The 27894-nt window shown below is 36.1% G+C and overlaps 1 protein-coding gene and 1 pseudogene across 1 annotated transcript; one reads left to right on the forward strand and one right to left on the reverse strand.

Moving 5' to 3' along the window:
* Positions 1-1877: 1877 nt before the first annotated feature.
* Positions 1878-2453, reverse strand: LOC137235704 (protein OPI10 homolog). The gene has a single exon (XM_067758585.1). It carries the CDS (start codon positions 2451-2453, stop codon positions 1878-1880), a length of 576 nt encoding a protein of 191 aa, XP_067614686.1.
* Positions 2454-3024: 571 nt separating this feature from the next.
* LOC137235705 (uncharacterized) overlaps positions 3025-27894 on the forward strand; it is a 157382-nt pseudogene continuing 132512 nt past the window's right edge.

Consider the following 27894-nt stretch of genomic DNA (forward strand, 5'->3'; position numbering starts at 1 on the left):
TCATTTCTTCTGATTTTATTAACTAATTAGTACGTATTTAAACATCATATGACAAATACAAATTAATGACTTACATGCTCATTGTCGCTCCCTAATACAATGGTTTTTGTATTTGATTGTGACTATCCCACATCCCAGAATGTAAGTGAGCCATTTCGCGTTGACATAAAACAATTTTATTCCTCTAAAAATTAGGAAGTTAAATTAAAGGGTCAGCTTACTGATATTTCACAATATGAACGTCAATAACACTATCACCAATATACACAAATGAAGCTCACCTATCATGATTTTGTACCTCCATTTCCTTCTCCAATATTTGTAACGCTTTAGACTCCGGTTTTACGATGTATACGCTGCCGCCTCCAATGTCGAATTAGCAACATCTGCGCCTTCTAAGGCTGTGTTTACCCCGTCAGTTACAGCATCATTGCAATTGATTGTGCGTAGAAATACGATGGGATCTTTTAAACTATCTGAATTAAGCGCATCACAGGACTGACGATATTGCTCACTGAGCACAAATGACGCATAATAGTCTTCTTCTTAAAGTTTTAAAAGTGTTCATTATATCTCAATAAGTGATGATCGACATCATTGGGGTAATTGCGATTAATAAATTTTGTTTATTTGTCGGTTGGGTTGCTTCATGTACAATCGGGCCTGTGGCAACTTTGCTTATAATGTAATACCCGCCTTATGCTGCCACCATCAGGTGCTGGTGCGAAATAGTATTCTTTCACCATCTAAGCTTTCGAGTTTGGGTTCATTGATAGAATTTGCATCATTCCTATGCGAACAGAGTTGTGTGACCAAGATTCCATCGCCGTCTACTTTTTGCTTCGAAGTAGCACGCACTACTTTAGTAACTTCATTGTTAAAATGACCGATGCGTGGGCGGTTAAGAATATCTATAAACTTTGGATCCGATTGGCAATGCACTTCTCTTAATCCAAAAAAAAAAAAAAAAAAACATTGAATACACTTCTCCTTAGCGCCACAGTGGACGCAAGAACGTTGTGTTGGCGTTGTATTCTTGCTCTTTACCACAGGCTGTAATTACTGGAAATCGCCACCAGGTTTCAACTGAATTCCACAGAAGGGGTGCTCATTTTTTGCGTATGCGTCTGACTGCGGCCTCGATTTTCTCAAAATATTGTCCATACACCATGGAGATCTCGTATCTGATTAGTCATTTGCATTTACGCCAGATTTGAACACTGGCTGGACGAGATGCCAATTCAATATAACGCTGTAACCCATAATCACCAGTGCCGATCCCGGCCAACACGTGCAAAGTTGCAACACCAATAAGACAAGCAGCTACACCTGTCGAAGCTGTAGCCACAGTGCCATCCGGTGGCAGAGCAGATATGATTTTACGCAAAAGAATACTTTTCCCTGTACCAGCAGAGCCCGTGAAGAATACACTCCTACCCGAAGGGCAGGTAATCAAAACAGTTATTTGTTCCTCACAAAGTCCTCGGAACCTAACGTTGATGTACTCTGATCCTGATAGTCTTTTTGCAGCTGGTTCTGCCTGATCATCGCCACCTTTATTTAATCGAAACGTCGTTTTTTAGCAGCCAGTGGCGGTGGCGTTTTCCCCGGACCACGTCCTAGCAGACCAATCTGCATCCTGGCCATTATTATATCCATTGTAGTTACTGGCGATAAAGCCGCCTAAACAACATCGCTATTCTGTATAAGATCACCGTATTAATCAGATAAATGCTCGATTTAAGAGGAAAACTCATCAGAAAGAATTTTTCTGGACTTAAAATCATCCTTCCATGTGTCCGATCACAATCGAAATGAACAAACCCGCGTACAAGAATTAGATTACTTCTTCTCTCGAAGTATGAACAAGATGCTAATTAACACTTCCAGAAATATGGATTATGAGCCATACGTCTTTGAAAGTTTGCATACCAATTTTGCAATGTCGATAGAGGCACTAGCGTTTCGTTGCTCAATGGTGGAATCTGTTGAGGAGTCACGGTGAAACTGGATGCGTAATTGAAAAAGTTTTCTAACATCTTTTGGCTAAATTGCAGATTTGCATTCGTATTTTGCACAGCTGGCGTCATCTCAGCAATCATAAGCTCTGGTTCGACTGAGATTGCAATTTGTGATGTATGTGAAATCTCTTGTGCACCAAAAATCATTCCATGCTCCGTCGCCTCTAGTTCATGTCTTTTCTTAAGTTGTGAGATTTTAAAGCTTGCACTGGATATGTGACCCAAGTACTGCCATGTTGGAGCCGAATTATCATCAGGCCAACTAAAGTATACAGCGGCTGCTGTTCCTTCGGGCAGGGCTGTTACACCAGTTAAAAACACAACTATATAGTTAACATGATCTATATCTGGAACATTTATGACAACTTTATTCTCACCCACGGGTGTAAAATCTGTCTGCGGCAAACGCCCTGAAATAATCAATCCAAACATATTCAGCTACTCTACACCTTAAAAAGGCAATGAATAATTAAAAAATTTGCTCAACGAAGCGCTCTAGAACAATTGGCAACTACGTGACGATTTTAATTTCCGTAGCAACCAAGTTGAACTGGCCCAACGATTGTCAAAACTTATAATGTGGGTTGCAATTGCGAATTTGATTTTGGCACCAGTTATTTTCATATGGCAGTGCTTATATTTCTTATTTTCATATGCGAATGTATTGAGAAAAGAGCCAGGAATGTTAGGAATGCGGATATGGTCTAATTACCAGTTATATTTACATTTTAATGAACGCGAACATGGATTGGACGCACGGCTGAACCGCGCTTATGATTACGCAGACAGGTACCTAGGGTCAGTTTCACCTCCTTTAACGGCAGTAGTAGCAAGAAATATATTATTTATATCTGGTGGAATTCTGGTGCTAATCCTGGCCCTGGGCATATACGATGAATATGTTTTTCAAGTGGAACACGTTTTAACAATAATGCCCTTTATACTAATGTTTGTATTTCGGCCGCAAGCATTGAAGTTGGTAAAATTTTTCAAAAGTTTTACAATGACTGTGAAGGGTGTCGGAAATGTGTGCTCATTTGCACAAATGGACGTTCGAAAATACGGAAATCCGGATTGGCAAATACCAAAGCCTTCCTTAAAACAAAAGGTAAATCTAGATGACCATGGCTTAGCTGCCAAAAATGAACACGATAATGGAAAAATTGAGCCTTCTTTAATTCGTTTTACCTTAACCAACCCCGAATGGAAAGTGCCACCAGAAGCTGCAAATGTTTTAAATGAAATACGTGAACATGCTGCTGAAGACCTGAAAATTAAAATAAAAGTAATTATTAATGGAAAATAAAATAAAATAAAAAATTGATTTTATTTTTGTAATAATGAATAGAAGCAAATATTAGAATTGTACTTACCCTTACATATTCTGCATCCAATATTCCGCAAACGATTGTACTACGGCCACGCGCCGTAGTAAAAGGAATGAAGCAACGGAAAAAAATCTTTCGATTAGTCCCGTTTGTTTCAGTTCAGAGGAATTTACATTCTATACACGGGTGTGTATGAATGTGCGCAATTTTTTTTTGTCTTGGCTGCCGGTAAATATCTACCAGTACGCGGACTTTTTAAGAGGAAAATGTTGGTAGACAAAAAAAAAATGAAAATAGTAGTAGTTGGTAGTTTTTTACCAAGAAAACAACAGCTACAGTTCAGATGTGTACAAACAATTAGTAAGGTATTGTAGAACAAATATCGCACATTTCCAAGGAAATGACACCTTTAAAACACGTAAACAAGACAAAATTACATGCACATTTGTATATACCTATGTACATAGCTTATGCCTATACGATACTCACTTTTTTCCTGTATCGTGAGTGTGAAATACTGACAAACATGCACCAAAACGTCTAACCACAACAACAATTTTCCAAGGTACCAAAATTACTGCCGAAAAATAACCGATTTCAGCATGTTATCGTTTACGTAAAACTTCCTATTGTCGTTCAAATTATTCAAAAAAAAAAAAAAAAACTGAGAAAAATAGAGCAGGAAATATTCGCGTACTCAGTCATTATATTTCTCTACTCAAAAATTCATTTCCTGTTTAAGTTCTTTTTTTCAAATTTACTGATTTGGTCAGTATCGCCTCCTAATGTTAGTTAGGTGGGCTCTGCAATTCAATACTTTAAAATTATCGCAGTATGCGTTTTCAGTGCGAAAATACTGAAATATTGGTAGAATCTAAGTGTTGGTAGCAGAAGTAGTAAAAAAAATAAAAATGGGTCAAAAGGTAGGTCAAACTACCAATGCGGTAAAGTACGTGCACTGACTGCCCATATACTTATACCAACGTATGTACATATATATGCCGAGTTTTAAATGTACATTATATTAGGGATGCATAAAATGATACATACGGGTACCGAAGAACCCGTTTCCGGAAAATCGGTTCCGGAGCCAAGTACCCTTCGGGAACCGTGCCTTTTGCTAAAGGCCATCAATAAAACAGGACTACAAGCGTACTTGGGGAAAAGTTGAAGAGATAAGTGAAGGGCAATACAAAACAAAAATTATTCATTCTGCAAATTCTTCTCTTCGTCCAAAACGAAGATTTTTATTTTTTTATTTTTTCGTTACATAGCATACAATTTGCTGTCCAAACATATTTTTTGTGGCGGGCAGGGAAGTTGTTGATTTTTAGCATCAACAACACAGATAACAGCGACTCAAAAGAACCCACGCTACACACTTTCTACCCGGTTCGGTACCAGAATGTGCGAACTGAAAAATCGTAAATGCTCATTTTTCCGCAGCACTAGTGTGCCCGTGGCTAACTAAAACGCTAGCGGGTGACACAAAATAAACGAAATAAGGCACTAAAGACCCAGGCACATAACGTGCGTTGAAAGAGGCCATGCACATGATGTGCGCCAAATACGAATATTTTATACTGCTACAGATGGTTGCCCCCTACGCACGCAAAAATTTCCCAAATCTCAACAATACAATTAGGGACCACTCGCCCCTGCACTTTGACAATGACCCGACCCATTGAAACCTATTTCACTCCTTTCAGGAAAATGGGTCGATTTGCCGCTTTAAAACGAAATGCTGCCACGAACGCAGCGCGTTATTCGTCGGAATGCCGAGTGTGTCTTGAGCGACACCCTATCCGCTTGTGCCCATCCTTTAGGGCGAAAAGGCCAGAAGAGCGCCTCTACGTAACCATTCGCGAAAGCTACTGTGGAAATTGTCTGGCGCCTGATCACCGCTCTAACGCATGCCCAAGCCAAGGGCGATGCAAACGGTGCGGCGAGAAGCACCACACGATGCTGCACATCGCCTCGATCGACGAAGAGGAGCAGCTATTACAAGAAGCCCGCTCCAAGCCATGGAGCGTCCAAGTGGAAGAGGAGCTAGATTCACCCCGAGAGCGGATAGACGACTCAATCTCGTTATATGCGTCGGACGCTGGAACGGAGACTGGACCTCTTCGTCCACTCCGAAACCGAGATGCCAGCCGAACCGGAGCGGAGACGCGGTCTCTTCGCCCGACCATAACGCCTACAGCCAAATCATTTCGACCACTTCTGCAGCACGAGAGGAAGCGGCTCCAACAAGGGACAGCGACAGCCCAGCGCCGTACATATAACGGCCGAGCGGAGACCCGGTCTCTTCGCCGGCAACCCAGGAACCCCCAACGGAGACGACATTCGCGCGACCGCAGAGCGGAGACACGGCCTCTTCGCCTACACCAACGACATCAGCCACAAGATCGCAGCCACGGAGGCAACACGCTGCAGCTCACCACCGTGTCCACCTTCCGGTCAGGGCTCGTAGCCCAGCATCCAGCGGCCACCGCCACCATGATACCAACGGTAGCGATCACACCCACCGCGGTCGTGAAGATAGAAGTTGGGGGGCGGCTACACCTCGTCCGGGCCTTAATTGACGGATGCTCCCCCACCACCGTGATAGCATATGAGCTAGCCCAGGAGCTCCAACTCCCTGCCAGCAACATTGGCGGGCAAGCAGGATGCCTACTACGCATACGAGGAAGACACGGCCAAAATAAACGAATTGCAACCCATGCGGCGGTCGTTTCCAATTTTCGGCGAATGGCCCCCACGACCAGCGTCGACAGCGCCATCGCATCCCCGTACGCACATCTCCGTCTGGCGGATCCACAGTTTTATTCATCCGCCCCGATCCGCCTCGTACTAGGGACAGACGTATATGCCGAAATAATGCTACCAGGGATTCTGCCCACCACGTTTGGCCCTTTGCTGGCTCAGAGTACCATCTTCGGTTGGGTACTCTCGGGCACAACCAAGGCCTAACATGAAAATGTTCGGTAACGACCGATATCCATGAATTTTTACACTTTTTTGTTTTTATTGAATTTCTGCTGTACACAGTCGCAAGAGGTGTGCATTGTGATTTCGTACAAGTGAAAAATCTTTCTATCCCTCCATTGCCATACCTACGTGTCAAATCATAGCTGACAGGGAGAACGGCTGTCGCGAAGGGTCAGAGAATGGAAGAAAGGTTTCTCTTTCTTGTGTTCGCCGTTATTAAATTGAAGTGCCATGAATTGCACATTTGTTTCAAATCAGCTTTTCCGTTAAATTTATATACAGAAAATCAGACTACATATTAATACTCACTCGCTGTTCACTATTGTGAACGTTTTATCGAAAATCCGCCACTTGTATGAATTCACAATGGAGGTGTGCGTTTTAAAGGCTTGTATCATTACAATAAGTTATTTTTTATTGAATTTTCTTCATACAAAATTCACAAGCATAGAATTTCCAATGAATTTGTAATAAACGGCAAGAAATATGAACACGTGTATCTTCTTACTTCTTTTCGCAATCCCTAGCCCTAGGCAAACCTGGCTCACGCCTTACACCATAACGGGAAAATTGGTGAATGACCGAGGCAGCAGCAACCAAGCTCCCACACTGCGCAAACCATTTTGCGTGCCGCCAAGCCGGCGGACTGCCGGCATTATGTTAAGTTAGATATAATTAATTATAAGTTTTTATTTTTTTTCCCTCTTCTTCACGGTCGGTGATCCTTGGTGGACTGTGATGTTGCGTACCGCAAGGGGGGCGGCATGTTTAGGCCCAATGCCTAACTTGTATCTGATTGACGGCGCCCCTCCCTAACGTTTTAATAATATTTCCAGCCACCCACACTCACGCCGCATTCGTGTGCATGCATGCACATGCATGCGTTTCAGACGCATGCACGTGCGTGTGTGGGTTGTCAGCACCCATGCACGTATATGTGGGGGTTGTTGTGTGTGTGGCTTTTTTCCCCTCCTTAATACCAGAGGACTTTTTCGCGGCTTAGCGGTTGTCCTCAACGGGATAACCGGCCTCTTTTTCGATCGACCGCCAACCAGCACACATCGCAAGGATCACCATCGTCACTTAAAGCGCCAAGGTAATATTGTATCAACACTATATATATTCCCATCACTCTAAATTAAAGTATTATTTTATAACGAGGAATTCCTCTTGTGTTTTTATTTATTTCTTTTGAGCGAATCATCCATTCCAAGATCGACCCGTGTGCGCCTACCCACTGCCGGTTCCAGACGCACCCAGGCCGAACACACGTTATTTATCAATTTAACTCTAGAATTAAAGGATATACAACGAGAAACAACGTTTGACAACCTTTAAACAGTTTTAATAACTATCTCAAAAATTGTGGCTCTGATGCAAACAACTGATGAGTTATCTACTTAAATTTGTTGAACAAAACGACTTACGTATTTTAAACATGCTAACCTTTAGCCCGGTAAGCAAATTAAAAAAAAAAACGCAATATGTAGGCTACACGAGAACGGAGACGTCGAGTAACCAAAACAAATACGTTAAACAAATTCGTACACGTTATTTATCAATTTAACTCTAGAATTAAAGGATATACAACGAGAAACAACGTTTGACAACCTTTAAACAGTTTTAATAACTATCTCAAAAATTATCGCTCTGATGCAAACAACTGATGAGTTATCTACTTAAATTTGTTGAACAAAACGACTTCCGTATTTTAAACATGCTAACCTTTAGCCCGGTAAGCAAATTAAAAAAAAAACGCAATATGTAGGCTACACGAGAACGGAGACGTCGAGTAACCAAAACAAATGCGTTAAACAAATTCGTACACGTTATTTATCAATTTAACTCTAGAATTAAAGGATATACTACGAGAAACAACGTTTGACAACCTTTAAACAGTTTTAATAACTATCTCAAAAATTGTCGCTCTGATGCAAACAACTGATGAGTTATCTCCTTAAATTTGTTGAACAAAACGACTTCCGTATTTTAAACATGCTAACCTTTAGCCCGGTAAGCAAATTAAAAAAAAAAAACGCAATATGTAGGCTACACGAGAACGGAGACGTCGAGTAACCAAAACAAATGCGTTAAACAAATTCGTACACGTTATTTATCAATTTAACTCTAGAATTAAAGGATATACAACGAGAAACAACGTTTGACAACCTTTAAACAGTTTTAATAACTATCTCAAAAATTGTCGCTCTGATGCAAACAACTGATGACTTATCTACTTAAATTTGATGAACAAAACGACTTACGTATTTTAAACATGCTAACCTTTAGCTCGGTAAGCAAATTAAAAAAAAAACGCAATATGTAGGCTACACGAGAACGGAGACGTCGAGTAACCAAAACAAATGCGTTAAACAAATTCGTACACGTTATTTATCAATTTAACTCTAGAATTAAAGGATATACAACGAGAAACAACGTTTGACAACCTTTAAACAGTTTTAATAACTATCTCAAAAATTATCGCTCTGATGCAAACAACTGATGAGTTATCTACTTAAATTTGTTGAACAAAACGACTTACGTATTTTAAGCATGCTAACCTTTAGTCCGGTAAGCAAATTAAAAACAAGTAAGGAAGGCTAAGTTCGGGTGTAACCGAACATTACATACTCAGTTGAGAGCTATGGAGACAAAATAAGAAAAATCACCATGTAGGAAAATGAACCTAGGGTAACCCTGGAATGTGGTTGTATGACATGTGTATCAAATGGAAGGTAGTAAAGAGTATTTTAAGAGAGAGTAGGCCATAGTTCTATGGATGGACGCCATTTAGGGATATCGCCATAAAGGTGGACCAGGGCTGACTCTGGAATGTTTGTACGATATGGGTATCAAACGAAAAGTGTTACTGAGTATTTTAAGAGGGAGTGGGCATTAGGTCTATAGGTGGACGCCTTTTCGAAATGTCGCCATTAGGGTGGGCCAGGGGTGACTCTAAAATGTTTGTACGATATGGGTATCAAACGAAAGGTGTTACTGAGCATTTTAAGAGGGAGTGGACATTAGGTATATAGGTGGACGCCTTTTCGAGATATCGCCATTAGGGTGGGCCAGGGGTGACTCTAGAATGTTTGTACGATATGGGTATCAAACGAAAGGTGTTACTGAGCATTTTAAGAGGGAGTGGGCATTAGGTCTATAGGTGGACGCCTTTTCGAGATATCGCCATTAGGGTGGGCCAGGGGTGACTCTAGAATGTTTTTGTACGATATGGGTATCAAATGAAAGGTGGTAATGAGTATTTTAAAAGGGAGTAATCCTTAGTTCTATAGGTGGACGCCTTTTCGAGATATCGCCATAAAGGTGGACCAAGGGTGACTCTAGAATGTTTGTACGATATGGGTATCAAACGAAAGGTGTTACTGAGCATTTTAAGAGGGAGTGGGCATTAGGTCTATAGGTGGACGCCTTTTCGAGATATCGCCATTAGGGTGGGCCAGGGGTGACTCTAGAATGTTTGTACGATATGGGTATCAAACGAAAAGTGTTACTGAGCATTTTAAGAGGGAGTCGGCATTAGGTCTATAGGTGGACGCCTTTTCGAGATATCGCCATTAGGGTGGGCCAGGGTGACTCTAGAATGTGTTTGTACGATATGGGTATCAAATGAAAGGTGGTAATGAGTATTTTAAAAAGGAGTAATCCTTAGTTCTATAGGTGGACGCCTTTTCGCGATATCGCCATAAAGGTGGACCAAGGGTGACTCTAGAATGTTTGTACGATATGGGTATCAAACGAAAGGTGTTACTGAGCATTTTAAGAGGGAGTGGGCATTAGGTCTATAGGTGGACGCCTTTTCGAGATATCGCCATAAAGGTGGACCAAGGGTGACTCTAGAATGTTTGTACGATATGGGTATCAAACGAAAGGTGTTACTGAGCATTTTAAGAGGGAGTGGGCATTAGGTCTATAGGTGGACGCCTTTTCGAGATATCGCCATAAAGGTGGACCAAGGGTGACTCTAGAATGTTTGAACGATATGGGTATCAAACGAAAGGTGTTACTGAGCATTTTAAGAGGGAGTGGGCATTAGGTCTATAGGTGGACGCCTTTTCGAGATATCGCCATTAGGGTGGGCCAGGGGTGACTCTAGAATGTTTGTACGATATGGGTATCAAACGAAAAGTGTTACTGAGCATTTTAAGAGGGAGTCGGCATTAGGTCTATAGGTGGACGCCTTTTCGAGATATCGCCATTAGGGTGGGCCAGGGTGACTCTAGAATGTTTTTGTACGATATGGATATCAAATTAAAAGTATTAATGAGGGTTTTAAAAGCGAGTGGCCCTTAGATGTATATGTGAAGGCGTTCTCGCGATATCGACCAAAATGTGGACCAGGTTATCCAGAAAATCATCTGTCGGGTACTGCTAATTTATTTATATATGCAATACCACTAACAGTATTCCTGCCAAGATTCCAAGGGCTGTTGATTTCGCCTTGTAGAACTTTTTCATTTTCTTCTACATAATATGGTAGGTGTCACACCCATTTTACAAAGTTTTTTTCCAAAGTTATATTTTGCGTCAATAAACCAATCCAGTTACCATGTTTCATCCCTTTTTTCGTAGTTGGTATAGAATTATGGCATTTTTTTCATTTTTTTCATTTTTCGTAATTTTCGATATCGATAAAGTGGGCGTGGTTATGGTCGGATTTCTGCCATTTTTTATACCAAGATAAAGTGAGTTCAGATAAGTACGTGGGCTAAGTTTAGTAAAGCTATATCGGTTTTTGCTCAAGTTATTGTGTTAACGGCCGAGCGGAAGGACAGACGGTGGACTGTGTATAAAAACTGGGCGTGGCTTTCACCGATTTCGCCCATTTTCACAGAGGACAGTTACCGTCACAGAATCTATGCTCCTACCAAATTTGAGAAGGATTGGTAAATTTTTGTTCGACTTATGGCATTAAAAGTATTCTAGACAAACTAAATGAAAATGGGCGGAGCCACACCCATTTTGAAATTTTCTTTTATTTTTGTATTTGGTTACATCATGTCATTACTGGAGTTGAATTTTGACTTAATAATTTATATACAGTAAAGATATTAAATTTTTTGTTAAAATTTGAATTTAAAAAAATTTTTTTTTAAAAAGTGGGCGTGTTCTTCATCCAATTTTGCTAATTTTTATTTAGCACATATATAGTAATAGTAGTAATGTTCCTGCCAAATTTCATCATGATATCTTCAACGACTGCCAAATTACAGCTTGCAAAACTTTTAAATTACCTTCTTGTAAAAGTGGGCGGTGCCACGCCCATTGTCCAAAATCTTACTAATTTTCTATTCTGCGTCATAACGTCAACCCATCTACCAAGTTTCATCGCTTTATCCGCCTTTGGCAATGAATTATCGCATTTTTCCAATTTTTCGAAATTTTCGATATCGAAAAAGTGGGCGTGGTTATAGTCCGATATCGTTCATTTTAAATAGCGATCTGAGATGAGTGCTCAGGAACCTACATACCAAATTTCATAAAGATACCTTAAAATTTACTCAAGTTATCGTGTTAACGGACGGACGGACGGACGGACGGACGGACGGACGGACATGGCTCAATCAAATTTTTTTTCGATCCTGATTATTTTGATATATGGAAGTCTATATCTATCTCGATTCCTTTATATATGTACAACCAACCGTTATCCAATCAAACTTAATATACTCTGTGAGCTCTGCTCAACTGAGTATAAAAAACGCAATATGTAGGCTACACGAGAACGGAGACGTCGAGTAACCAAAACAAATACGTTAAACAAATTCGTACACGTTATTTATCAATTTAACTCTAGAATTAAAGGATATACAACGAGAAACAACGTTTGACAACCTTTAAACAGTTTTAATAACTATCTCAAAAATTATCGCTCTGATGCAAACAACTGATGAGTTATCTACTTAAATTTGTTGAACAAAACGACTTACGTATTTTAAGCATGCTAACCTTTAGCCCGGTAAGCAAATTAAAAAAAAAAACGCAATATGTAGGCTACACGAGAACGGAGACATCGAGTAACCAAAACAAATGCGTTAAACAAATTCGTACATGTTATTTATCAATTTAACTCTAGAATTAAAGGATATACAACGAGAAACAACGTTTGACAACCTTTAGACAGTTTTAATAACTATCTCAAAAATTGTCGCTCTGATGCAAACAACTGATGAGTTATCTACTTAAATTTGATGAACAAAACGACTTACGTATTTTAAACATGCTAACCTTTAGCCCGGTAAGCAAATAAAAAAAAAACGCAATATGTAGGCTACACGAGAACGGAGACGTCGAGTAACCAAAACAAATGCGTTAAACAAATTCGTACACGTTATTTATCAATTTAACCCTAGAATTAAAGGATATACAACGAGAAACAACGTTTGACAACCTTTAAACAGTTTTAATAACTATCTCAAAAATTATCGCTCTGATGCAAACAACTGATGAGTTATCTACTTAAATTTGTTGAACAAAACGACTTACGTATTTTAAGCATGCTAACCTTTAGCCCGGTAAGCAAATTAAAAAAAAAACGCAATATGTAGGCTACACGAGAACGGAGACGTCGAGTAACCAAAACAAATGCGTTAAACAAATTCGTACACGTTATTTATCAATTTAACTATAGAATTAAAGGATATACAACGAGAAACAACGTTTGACAACCTTTAAACAGTTTTAATAACTATCTCAAAAATTGTCGCTCTGATGCAAACAACTGATGAGTTATCTACTTAAATTTGATGAACAAAACGACTTACGTAATTTATACATGCTAACCTTTAGCCCGGTAAGCAAATTAAAAAAAAAAACGCAATATGTAGGCTACACGAGAACGGAGACGTCGAGTAACCAAAACAAATGCGTTAAACAAATTCGTACACGTTATTTATCAATTTAACTCTAGAATTAAAGGATATACAACGAGAAACAACGTTTGACAACCTTTAAACAGTTTTAATAACTATCTCAAAAATTGTCGCTCTGATGCAAACAACTGATGAGTTATCTACTTAAATTTGATGAACAAAACGACTTACGTATTTTAAACATGCTAACCTTTAGCCCGGTAAGCAAATTAAAAAAAACGCAATATGTAGGTTACACGAGAACGGAGACGTCGAGTAACCAAAACAAATGTGTTAAACAAATTAGTACACGCTATTTATCAATTTAACTCTAGAATTAAAGGATATACAACGAGAAACAACGTTTGACAACCTTTAAACAGTTTTAATAACTATCTCAAAAATTGTCGCTCTGATGCAAACAACTGCTGAGTTATCTACTTAAATTTGATGAACAAAACGACTTACGTATTTTAAACATGCTAACCTTTAGCCCGGTAAGCAAATTAAAAAAAAAAAACGCAATATGTAGGCTACACGAGAACGGAGACGTCGAGTAACCAAAACAAATGCGTTAAACAAATTCGTACACGTTATTTATCAATTTAACTCTAGAATTAAAGGATATACAACGAGAAACAACGTTTGACAACCTTTAAACAGTTTTAATAACTATCTCAAAAATTATCGCTCTGATGCAAACAACTGATGAGTTATCTACTTAAATTTGTTGAACAAAACGACTTACGTATTTTAAGCATGCTAACCTTTAGCCCGGTAACCAAATTAAAAAAAAAAACGCAGTATGTAGGCTACACGAGGACGGAGACGTCGAGTAACCAAAACAAATGCGTTAAACAAATTCGTACACGTTATTTATCAATTTAACTCTAGAATTAAAGGATATACAACGAGAAACAACGTTTGACAACCTTTAAACAGTTTTAATAACTATCTCAAAAATTGTCGCTCTGATGCAAACAACTGCTGAGTTATCTACTCAAATTTGTTGAACAAAACGACTTACGTATTTTAAACATGCTAACCTTTAGCCCGGTAAGCAAATTAAAAAAAAAAACGCAATATGTAGGCTACACGAGAACGGAGACGTCGAGTAACCAAAACAAATGCGTTAAACAAATTCGTACTCGTTATTTATCAATTTAACTCTAGAATTAAAGGATATACAACGAGAAACAACGTTTGACAACCTCTAAACAGTTTTAATAACTATCTCAAAAATTAGCGCTCTGATGCAAACAACTGATGAGATATCTACTTAAATTTGTTGAACAAAACGACTTACGTATTTTAAGCATGCTAACCTTTAGCCCGGTAAGCAAATTAAAAAAAAAAACGCAATATGTAGGCTACACGAGAACGGAGACTTCGAGTAACCAAAACAAATGCGTTAAACAAATTCGTACACGTTATTTATCAATTTAACTCTAGAATTAAAGGATATACAACGAGAAACAACGTTTGACAACCTTTAAACAGTTTTAATAACTATCTCAAAAATTGTTGCTCTGATGCAAACAACTGCTGAGTTATCTACTCAAATTTGTTGAACAAAACGACTTACGTATTTTAAACATGCTAACCTTTAGCCCGGTAAGCAAATTAAAAAAAGCGCAATATGTAGGCTACACGAGAACGGAGACGTCGAGTAACCAAAACAAATGCGTTAAACAAATTCGTACAAGTTATTTATCAATTTAACTCTAGAATTAAAGGATATACACCGAGAAACAACGTTTGACAACCTTTAAACAGTTTTAATAACTATCTCAAAAATTGTCGCTCTGATGCAAACAACTGCTGAGTTATCTACTCAAATTTGTTGAACAAAACGACTTACGTATTTTAAACATGCTAACCTTTAGCCCGGTAAGCAAATTAAAAAAAAAAACGCAATATGTAGGCTACACGAGTACGGCGACGTCGAGTAACCAAAACAAATGCGTTAAACAAATTCGTACACGTTATTTATCAATTTAACTCTAGAATTAAAGGATATACAACGAGAAACAACGTTTGACAACCTTTAAACAGTTTTAATAACTATCTCAAAAATTGTCGCTCTGATGCAAACAACTGATGAGTTATCTACTTAAATTTATTGAACAAAACGACTTACGTATTTTAAGCATGCTAACCTTTAGCCCGGTAAGCAAATTAAAAAAAAACGCAATATGTAGGCTACACGAGAACGGAGACGTCGAGTAACCAAAACAAATGCGTTAAACAAATTCGTACACGTTATTTATCAATTTAACTCTAGAATTAAAGGATATACAACGAGAAACAACGTTTGACAACCTTTAAACAGTTTTAATAACTATCTCAAAAATTGTCTCTCTGATGCAAACAACTGATGAGTTATCTACTTAAATTTGATGAACAAAACGACTTACGTATTTTAAATATGCTAACCTTTAGCCCGGTAAGCAAATTAAAAAAAAAACGCAATATGTAGGCTACACGAGAACGGAGACGTCGAGTAACCAAAACAAATGCGTTAAACAAATTCGTACACGTTATTTATCAATTTAACTCTAGAATTAAAGGATATACAACGAGAAACAACGTTTGACAACCTTTAAAGAGTTTTAATAACTATCTCAAAAATTATCGCTCTGATGCAAACAACTGATGAGTTATCTACTTAAATTTGTTGAACAAAACGACTTACGTATTTTAAGCATGCTAACCTTTAGCCCGGTAAGCAAATTAAAAAAAAAAACGCAATATGTAGGCTACACGAGAACGGAGACGTCGAGTAACCAAAACAAATGCGTTAAACAAATTCGTACACGTTATTTATCAATTTAACTCTAGAATTAAAGGATATACAACGAGAAACAACGTTTGACAACCTTTAAACAGTTTTAATAACTATCTCAAAAATTGTCGCTCTGATGCAAACAACTGCTGAGTTATCTACTTAAATTTGATGAACAAAACGACTTACGTATTTTAAACATGCTAACCTTTAGCCCGGTAAGCAAATTAAAAAAAAAAACGCAATATGTAGGCTACACGAGAACGGAGACGTCGAGTAACCAAAACAAATGCGTTAAACAAATTCGTACACGTTATTTATCAATTTAACTCTAGAATTAAAGGATATACAACGAGAAACAACGTTTGACAACCTTTAAACAGATTTAATAACTATCTCAAAAATTATCGCTCTGATGCAAACAACTGATGAGTTATCTACTTAAATTTGTTGAACAAAACGACTTACGTATTTTAAGCATGCTAACCTTTAGCCCGGTAAGCAAATTAAAAAAAAAACGCAGTATGTAGGCTACACGAGAACGGAGACGTCGAGTAACCAAAACAAATGCGTTAAACAAATTCGTACACGTTATTTATCAATTTAACTCTAGAATTAAAGGATATACAACGAGAAACAACGTTTGACAACCTTTAAACAGTTTTAATAACTATCTCAAAAATTGTCGCTCTGATGCAAACAACTGCTGAGTTATCTACTCAAATTTGTTGAACAAAACGACTTACGTATTTTAAACATGCTAACCTTTAGCCCGGTAAGCAAATTAAAAAAAAAAACGCAATATGTAGGCTACACGAGAACGGAGACGTCGAGTAACCAAAACAAATGCGTTAAACAAATTCGTACACGTTATTTATCAATTTAACTCTAGAATTAAAGGATATATAACGAGAAACAACGTTTGACAACCTCTAAACAGTTTTAATAACTATCTCAAAAATTATCGCTCTGATGCAAACAACTGATGAGATATCTACTTAAATTTGTTGAACAAAACGACTTACGTATTTTAAGCATGCTAACCTTTAGCCCGGTAAGCAAATTAAAAAAAAAACGCAATATGTAGGCTACACGAGAACGGAGACGTCGAGTAACCAAAACAAATGCGTTAAACAAATTCGTACACGTTATTTATCAATTTAACTCTAGAATTAAAGGATATACAACGAGAAACAACGTTTGACAACCTTTAAACAGTTTTAATAACTATCTCAAAAATTGTTGCTCTGATGCAAACAACTGCTGAGTTATCTACTCAAATTTGTTGAACAAAACGACTTACGTATTTTAAACATGCTAACCTTTAGCCCGGTAAGCAAATTAAAAAAAAAACGCAATATGTAGGCTACACGAGAACGGAGACGTCGAGTAACCAAAACAAATGCGTTAAACAAATTCGTACACGTTATTTATCAATTTAACTCTAGAATTAAAGGATATACAACGAGAAACAACGTTTGACAACCTTTAAACAGTTTTAATAACTATCTCAAAAATTGTCGCTCTGATGCAAACAACTGCTGAGTTATCTACTCAAATTTGTTGAACAAAACGACTTACGTATTTTAAACATGCTAACCTTTAGCCCGGTAAGCAAATTAAAAAAAAAACGCAATATGTAGGCTACACGAGTACGGCGACGTCGAGTAACCAAAACAAATGCGTTAAACAAATTCGTACACGTTATTTATCAATTTAACTCTAGAATTAAAGGATATACAACGAGAAACAACGTTTGACAACCTTTAAACAGTTTTAATAACTATCTCAAAAATTGTCGCTCTGATGCAAACAACTGATTAGTTATCTACTTAAATTTGTTGAACAAAACGACTTACGTATTTTAAGCATGCTAACCTTTAGCCCGGTAAGCAAATTAAAAAAAAAACGCAATATGTAGGCTACACGAGAACGGAGACGTCGAGTAACCAAAACAAATGCGTTAAACAAATTCGTACACGTTATTTATCAATTTAACTCTAGAATTAAAGGATATACAACGAGAAACAACGTTTGACAACCTTTAAACAGTTTTAATAACTATCTCAAAAATTGTCGCTCTGATGCAAACAACTGATGAGTTATCTACTTAAATTTGATGAACAAAACGACTTACGTATTTTAAACATGCTAACCTTTAGCCCGGTAAGCAAATTAAAAAAAAAAACGCAATATGTAGGCTACACGAGAACGGAGACGTCGAGTAACCAAAACAAATGCGTTAAACAAATTCGTACACGTTATTTATCAATTTAACTCTAGAATTAAAGGATATACAACGAGAAACAACGTTTGACAACCTTTAAACAGTTTTAATAACTATCTCAAAAATTATCGCTCTGATGCAAACAACTGATGAGTTATCTACTTAAATTTGTTGAACAAAACGACTTACGTATTTTAAGCATGCTAACCTTTAGCCCGGTAAGCAAATTAAAAAAAAACGCAATATGTAGGCTACACAAGAACGGAGACGTCGAGTAACCAAAACAAATGCGTTAAACAAATTCGTACACGTTATTTATCAATTTAACTCTAGAATTAAAGGATATACAACGAGAAACAACGTTTGACAACCTTTAAACAGTTTTAATAACTATCTCAAAAATTATCGCTCTGATGCAAACAACTGATGAGTTATCTACTTAAATTTGATGAACAAAACGACTTACGTATTTTAAACATGCTAACCTTTAGCCCGGTAAGCAAATTAAAAAAAAACGCAATATGTAGGCTACACGAGAACGGAGACGTCGAGTAACCAAAACAAATGCGTTAAACAAATTCGTACACGTTATTTATCAATTTAACTCTAGAATTAAAGGATATACAACGAGAAACAACGTTTGACAACCTTTAAACAATTTTAATAACTATCTCAAAAATTGTCGCTCTGGTGCAAACAACTGATGAGTTATCTACTTAAATTTGTTGAACAAAACGACTTACGTATTTTAAACATGCTAACCTTTACCCGGTAAGCAAATTAAAAAAAAACGCAATATGTAGGCTACACGAGAACGGAGACGTCGAGTAACGAAAACAAATGCGTTAAACAAATTCGTACACGTTATTTATCAATTTGACTCTAGAATTAAAGGATATACAACGAGAAACAACGTTTGACAACCTTTAAACAGTTTTAATAACTATCTCAAAAATTGTCGCTCTGATTCAAACAACTGATGAGTTATCTACTCAAATTTGTTGAACAAAACGACTTACGTATTTTAAGCATGCTAACCTTTAGCCCGGTAAGTAAATTAAAAAAAAAACGCAATATGTATGCTACACGAGAACGGAGACGTCGAGTAACCAAAACAAATGCGTTAAACAAATTCGTACACGTTATTTATCAATTTAACTCTAGAATTAAAGGATATACAACGAGAAACAACGCTTGACAACCTTTAAACAGTTTTAATAACTATCTCAAAAATTGTCGCTCTGATGCAAACAACTGATGAGTTATCTACTTAAATTTGTTGAACAAAACGACTTACGTATTTTAAGCATGCTAACCTTTAGCCCGGTAAGCAAGTTAAAAAAAAAAACGCAATATGTAGGCTACACGAGAACGGAGACGTCGAGTAACCAAACCAAATGCGTTAAAGAAATTCGTACACGTTATTTATCAATTTAACTCTAGAATTAAAGGATATACAACGAGAAACAACGTTTGACAACCTTTAAACAGTTTTAATAACTATCTCAAAAATTATCGCTCTGATGCAAACAACTGATGAGTTATCTACTTAAATTTGATGAACAAAACGACTTACGTATTTTAAACATGCTAACCTTTAGCCCGGTAAGCAAATTAAAAAAAAACGCAATATGTAGGCTACACGAGAACGGAGACGTCGAGTAACCAAAACAAATGCGTTAAACAAATTCGTACACGTTATTTATCAATTTAACTCTAGAATTAAAGGATATACAACGAGAAACAACGTTTGACAACCTTTAAACAATTTTAATAACTATCTCAAAAATTTTCGCTCTGGTGCAAACAACTGATGAGTTATCTACTTAAATTTGTTGAACAAAACGACTTACGTATTTTAAACATGCTAACCTTTACCCGGTAAGCAAATTAAAAAAAAAACGCAATATGTAGGCTACACGAGAACGGAGACGTCGAGTAACGAAAACAAATGCGTTAAACAAATTCCTACACGTTATTTATCAATTTAACTCTAGAATTAATGGATATACAACGAGAAACAACGTTTGACAACCTTTAAACAGTTTTAATAACTATCTCAAAAATTGTCGCTCTGATTCAAACAACTGATGAGTTATCTACTCAAATTTGTTGAACAAAACGACTTACGTATTTTAAGCATGCTAACCTTTAGCCCGGTAAGCAAATTAAAAAAAAAACGCAATATGTAGGCTACACAAGAACGCAGACGTCGAGTAACCAAAACAAATGCGTTAAACAAATTCGTACACGTTATTTATCAATTTAACTCTAGAATTAAAGGATATACAACGAGAGACAACGTTTGACAACCTTTAAACAGTTTTAATAACTATCTCAAAAATTATCGCTCTGATGCAAACAACTGATGAGTTATCTACTTAAATTTGTTGAACAAAACGACTTACGTATTTTAAGCATGCTAACCTTTAGCCCGGTAAGTAAATTAAAAAAAAAAACGCAATATGTATGCTACACGAGAACGGAGACGTCGAGTAACCAAAACAAATGCGTTAAACAAATTCGTACACGTTATTTATCAATTTAACTCTAGAATTAAAGGATATACAACGAGAAACAACGCTTGACAACCTTTAAACAGTTTTAATAACTATCTCAAAAATTGTCGCTCTGATGCAAACAACTGATGAGTTATCTACTTAAATTTGTTGAACAAAACGACTTACGTATTTTAAGCATGCTAACCTTTAGCCCGGTAAGCAAGTTAAAAAAAAAACGCAATATGTAGGCTACACGAGAACGGAGACGTCGAGTAACCAAAACAAATGCGTTAAAGAAATTCGTACACGTTATTTATCAATTTAACTCTAGAATTAAAGGATATACAACGAGAAACAACGTTTGACAACCTTTAAACAGTTTTAATAACTATCTCAAAAATTGTCGCTCTGATGCAAACAACTGATGAGTTATCTACTTAAATTTGTTGAACAAAACGGCTTACGTATTTTAAGCATGCTAACCTTTAGCCCGGTAAGCAAATTTAAAAAAAAACGCAATATGTAGGCTACACGAGAACGGAGACGTCGAGTAACCAAAACAAATGCGTTAAACAAATTCGTACACGTTATTTATCAATTTAACTCTAGAATTAAAGGATATACAACGAGAAACAACGTTTGACAACCTTTAAACAGTTTTAATAACTATCTCAAAAATTATCGCTCTGATGCAAACAACTGATGAGTTATCTACTTAAATTTGATGAACAAAACGACTTACGTATTTTAAACATGCTAACCTTTAGCCCGGTAAGCAAATTAAAAAAAAACGCAATATGTAGGCTACACGAGAACGGAGACGTCGAGTAACCAAAACAAATGCGTTAAACAAATTCGTACACGTTATTTATCAATTTAACTCTAGAATTAAAGGATATACAACGAGAAACAACGTTTGACAACCTTTAAACAGTTTTAATAACTACATCACAAATTGTCGCTCTGATGCGAACAACTGATGAGTTATCTACTTAAATTTGATGAACAAAACGACTTACGTATTTTAAACATGCTAACCTTTAGCCCGGTAAGCAAATTAAAAAAAAAACGCAATATGTAGGCTACACGAGAACGGAGACGTCGAGTAACCAAAACAAATGCGTTAAACAAATTCGTACACGTTATTTATCAATTTACCTCTAGAATTAAAGGATATACAACGAGAAACAACGTTTGACAACCTTTAAACAGTTTTAATAACTATCTCAAAAATTGTCGCTCTGATGCAAACAACTGATGAGTTATCTACTTAAATTTGTTGAACAAAACGACTTACGTATTTTAAACATGCTAACCTTTAGCCCGGTAAGCAAATTAAAAAAAAAACGCAATATGTAGGCTACACGAGAACGGAGACGTCGAGTAACCAAAACAAATGCGTTAAACAAATTCGTACACGTTATTTATCAATTTAGCTCTAGAATTAAAGGATATACAACGAGAAACAACGTTTGACAAACTTTAAACAGTTTTAATAACTATCTCAAAAATTGTCGCTCTGATGCAAACAACTGATGAGTTATCTACTTAAATTTGATGAACAAAACGACTTACGTATTTTAAACATGCTAACCTTTATCCCGGTAAGCAAATTAAAAAAAAAACGCAATATGTAGGCTACACGAGAACGGAGACGTCGAGTAACCAAAACAAATGCGTTAAAAAAATTCGTACACGTTATTTATCAATTTAACTCTAGAATTAAAGGATATACAACGAGAAACAACGTTTGACAAACTTTAAACAGTTTTAATAACTATCTCAAAAATTGTCGCTCTGATGCAAACAACTGATGAGTTATCTACTTAAATTTGATGAACAAAACGACTTACGTATTTTAAGCATGCTAACCTTTAGCCCGGTAAGCAAATTAAAAAAAAAACGCAATATGTAGGCTACACGAGAACGGAGACGTCGAGTAACCAAAACAAATGCGTTAAACAAATTCGTACACGTTATTTATCAATTTAACTCTAGAATTAAAGGATATAGAACGAGAAACAACGTTTGACAACCTTTAAACAGTTTTAATAACTATCTCAAAAATTGTCGCTCTGATGCAAACAACTGATGAGTTATCTACTTAAATTTTTTGAACAAAACGACTTACGTATTTTAAACATGCTAACCTTTAGCCCGGTAAGCAAATTAAAAAAAAACGCAATATGTAGGCTACACGAGAACGGAGACGTCGAGTAACCAAAACAAATGCGTTTAACAAATTCGTACTCGTTATTTATCAATTTAACTCTAGAATTAAAGGATATACAACGAGAAACAACGTTTGACAACCTTTAAACAGTTTTAATAACTATCTCAAAAATTGTCGCTCTGATGCAAACAACTGATGAGTTATCTACTTAAATTTGATGAACAAAACGACTTACGTATTTTAAACATGCTAACCTTTAGCCCGGTAAGCAAATTAAAAAAAAAACGCAATATGTAGGCTACACGAGAACGGAGACGTCGAGTAACCAAAACAAATGCGTTAAACAAATTCCTACACGTTATTTATCAACTTAACTCTAGAATTAAAGGATATACAACGAGAAACAACGTTTGACAACCTTTAAACAGTTTTAATAACTATCTCAAAAATTATCGCTCTGATGCAAACAACTGATGAGTTATCTACTTAAATTTGTTGAACAAAACGACTTACGTATTTTAAGCATGCTAACCTTTAGCGCGGTAAGCAAATTAAAAAAAAAAAAACGCAATATGTAGGCTACACGAGAACGGAGACGTCGAGTAACCAAAACAAATGCGTTAAACAAATTCGTACACGTTATTTATCAATTTAACTCTAGAATTAAAGGATATACAACGAGAAACAACGTTTGACAACCTTTAAACAGTTTTAATAACTATCTCAAAAATTATCGCTCTGATGCAAACAACTGATGAGTTATCTACTTAAATTTGTTGAACAAAACGACTTACGTATTTTAAGCATGCTAACCTTTAGCCCGGTAAGCAAATTTAAAAAAAAACGCAATATGTAGGCTACACGAGAACGGAGACGTCGAGTAACCAAAACAAATGCGTTAAACAAATTCGTACACGTTATTTATCAATTTAACTCTAGAATTAAAGGATATACAACGAGAAACAACGTTTGACAACCTTTAAACAGTTTTAATAACTATCTCAAAAATTGTCGCTCTGATGCAAACAACTGATGAGTTATCTACTTAAATTTGATGAACAAAACGACTTACGTATTTTAAACATGCTAACCTTTAGCCCGGTAAGCAAATTAAAAAAAAAACGCAATATGTAGGCTACACGAGAACGGAGACGTCGAGTAACCAAAACAAATGTGTTAATCAAATTCGTAATCGTTATTTATCAATTTAACTCTAGAATTAAAGGATATACAACGAGAAACAACGTTTGACAACCTTTAAACAGTTTTAATAACTATCTCAAAAATTGTCGCTCTGATGCAAACAACTGATGAGTTATCTACTCAAATTTGTTGAACAAAACGACTTGCGTATTTTAAACATGCTAACCTTTAGCCCGGTAAGCAAATAAAAAAAAAAACGCAATATGTAGGCTACACGAGAACGGAGACGTCGAGTAACCAAAACAAATGCGTTAAACAAATTCGTACACGTTATTTATCAATTTAACTCTAGAATTAAAGGATATACAACGAGAAACAACGTTTGACAACCTTTAAACTGTTTTAATAACTATCTAAAAAATTGTCGCTCTGATGCAAACAACTGATGAGTTATCTACTTAAATTTGATGAACAAAACGACTTACGTATTTTAAACATGCTAACCTTTAGCCCGGTAAGCAAATTAAAAAAAAAAAACGCAATATGTAGGCTACACGAGAACGGAGACGTCGAGTAACCAAAACAAATGCGTTAAACAAATTCTTACACGTTATTTATCAATTTAACTCTAGAATTAAAGGATATACAACGAGAAACAACGTTTGACAACCTTTAAACAGTTTTAATAACTATCTCAAAAATTATCGCTCTGATGCAAACAACTGATGAGTTATCTACTTAAATTTGTTGAACAAAACGACTTACGTATTTTAAGCATGCTAACCTTTAGCCCGGTAAGCAAATTAAAAAAAAAACGCAATATGTAGGCTACACGAGAACGGAGACGTCGAGTAACCAAAACAAATGCGTTAAACAAATTCGTACACGTTATTTATCAATTTAACTCTAGAATTAAAGGATATACAACGAGAAGCAACGTTTGACAACCTTTAAACAGTTTTAATAACTATCTCAAAAATTGTCGCTCTGATGCAAACAACTGATGAGTTATCTACTTAAATTTGATGAACAAAACGACTTACGTATTTTAAACATGCTAACCTTTAGCCCGGTAAGCAAATTAAAAAAAAAAACGCAATATGTAGGCTACACGAGAACGGAGACGTCGAGTAACCAAAACAAATGCGTTAAACAAATTCGTACACGTTATTTATCAATTTAACTCTAGAATTAAAGGATATACAACGAGAAACAACGTTTGACAACCTTTAAACAGTTTTAATAACTATCTCAAAAATTGTCGCTCTGATGCAAACAACTGATGAGTTATCTACTTAAATTTGTTGAACAAAACGACTTACGTAGTTTAAACATGCTAACCTTTAGCCCGGTAAGCAAATTAAAAAAAAAAAAAACGCAATATGTAGGCTACACGAGAACGGAGACGTCGAGTAACCAAAAAAAATGCGTTAAACAAATTCGTACACGTTATTTATCAATTTAACTCTAGAATTAAAGGATATACAACGAGAAACAACGTTTGACAACCTTTAAACAGTTTTAATAACTATCTCAAACATTGTCGCTCTGATGCAAACAACTGATGAGTTATCTACTCAAATTTGTTGAACAAAACGACTTACGTATTTTAAACATGCTAACCTTTAGCCCGGTAAGCAAAGTAAAAAAAAACGCAATATGTAGGCTACACGAGAACGGAGACGTCGAGTAACCAAAACAAATGCGTTAAACAAATTCGTACACGTTATTTATCAATTTAACTCTAGAATTAAAGGATATACAACGAGAAACAACGTTTGACAACCTTTAAACAGTTTAATAACTATCTCAAAAATTGTCGCTCTGATGCAAACAACTGATGAGTTATCTACTCAAATTTGTTGAACAAAACGATTTACGTATTTTAAACATGCTAACCTTTAGCCCGGTAAGCAAATTAAAAAAAAACGCAATATGTAGGCTACACGAGAACGGAGACGTCGAGTAACCAAAACAAATGCGTTAAACAAATTCGTACACGTTATTTATCAATTTAACTCTAGAATTAAAGGATATACAACGAGAAACAACGTTTGACAACCTTTAAACAGTTTTAATAACTATCCCAAAAATTGTCGCTCTGATGCAAACAACTGCTGAGTTATCTACTCAAATTTGTTGAACAAAACGACTTACGTATTTTAAACATGCTAACCTTTAGCCCGGTAAGCAAATTAAAAAAAAACGCAATATGTAGGCTGCACGAGAACGGAGACGTCGAGTAACCAAAACAAATGCGTTAAACAAATTCGTACACGTTATTTATCAATTTAACTCTAGAATTAAAGGATATACAACGAGAAACAACGTTTGACAACCTTTAAACAGTTTTAATAACTATCTCAAAAATTGTCGCTCTGATGCAAACAACTGATGAGTTATCTACTTAAATTTGTTGAACAAAACGACTTACGTATTTTAAGCAGCGCTAACCTTTAGCCCGGTAAGCAAATTAAAAAAAAACGCAATATGTAGGCTACACGAGAACAGAGACGTCGTGTAACCAAAACAAATGCGTTAAACAAATTCGTACACGTTATTTATCAATTTAACTCTAGAATTAAAGGATATACAACGAGAAACAACGTTTGACAACCTTTAAACAGTTTTAATAACTATCTCAAAAATTGTCGCTCTGATGCAAACAACTGCTGAGTTATCTACTCAAATTTGTTGAACAAAACGACTTACGTATTTTAAACATGCTAACCTTTAGCCCGGTAAGCAAATTAAAAAAAAAACGCAATATGTAGGCTACACGAGAACGGAGACGTCGAGTAACCAAAATAAATGCGTTAAACAAATTCGTACACGTTATTTATAAATTTAACTCTAGAATTAAAGGATATACAACGAGAAACAACGTTTAACAACCTTTAAACAGTTTTAATAACTATCTCAAAAATTGTCGCTCTGATGCCAACAACTGATGATTTATCTACTTAAATTTGATGAACAAAACGACTTACGTATTTTAAACATGCTAACCTTTAGCCCGGTAAGCAAATTAAAAAAAAAAACGCAATATGTAGGCTACACGAGAACGGAGACATCGAGTAACCAAAACAAATGCGTTAAACAAATTCGTACACGTTATTTATCAATTTAACTCTAGAGTTAAAGGATATACAACGAGAAACAACGTTTGACAACCTTTAAACAGTTTTAATAACTATCTCAAAAAGTATCGCTCTGATGCAAACAACTGATGAGTTATCTACTTAAATTTGTTGAACAAAACGACTTACGTATTTTAAGCATGCTAACCTTTAGCCCGGTAAGCAAATTAAAATAAAAACGCAATATGTAGGCTACACGAGAACGGAGACGTCGAGTAACCAAAACAAATGCGTTAAACAAATTCGTACACGTTATTTATAAATTTAACTCTAGAATTAAAGGATATACAACGAGAAAAAACGTTTGACAACCTTTAAACAGTTTTAATAACTATCTCAAAAATTATCGCTCTGATGCAAACAACTGATGAGTTATCTACTTAAATTTGTTGAACAAAACGACTTACGTATTTTAGGCATGCTAACCTTTACGCGGTAAGCAAATTAAAAAAAAAAAACGCAATATGTAGGCTACACGAGAACGGAGACGTCGAGTAACCAAAACAAATGCGTTAACCAAATTCGTACACGTTATTTATCAATTTAACTCTAGAATTAAAGGATATACAACGAGAAACAACGTTTGACAACCTTTAAACAGTTTTTAAAACTATCTCAAAAATTATCGGTCTGATGCAAACAACTGATGAGTTATCTACTCAAATTTGTTGAACAAAACGACTTACGTATTTTAAACATGCTAATTTTTAGCCCGG

Source organism: Eurosta solidaginis, unplaced genomic scaffold (assembly GCF_040869045.1).
Source record: "Eurosta solidaginis isolate ZX-2024a unplaced genomic scaffold, ASM4086904v1 ctg00001055.1, whole genome shotgun sequence".
NCBI lineage: Eukaryota > Metazoa > Arthropoda > Insecta > Diptera > Tephritidae > Eurosta > Eurosta solidaginis.

Excerpts from the sequence above, each read along its gene's own strand:
- LOC137235704 (XM_067758585.1), bottom strand. The coding sequence starts at position 2,453 with ATGTTTGGATTGATTATTTCAGGGCGTTTGCCGCAGACAGATTTTACA.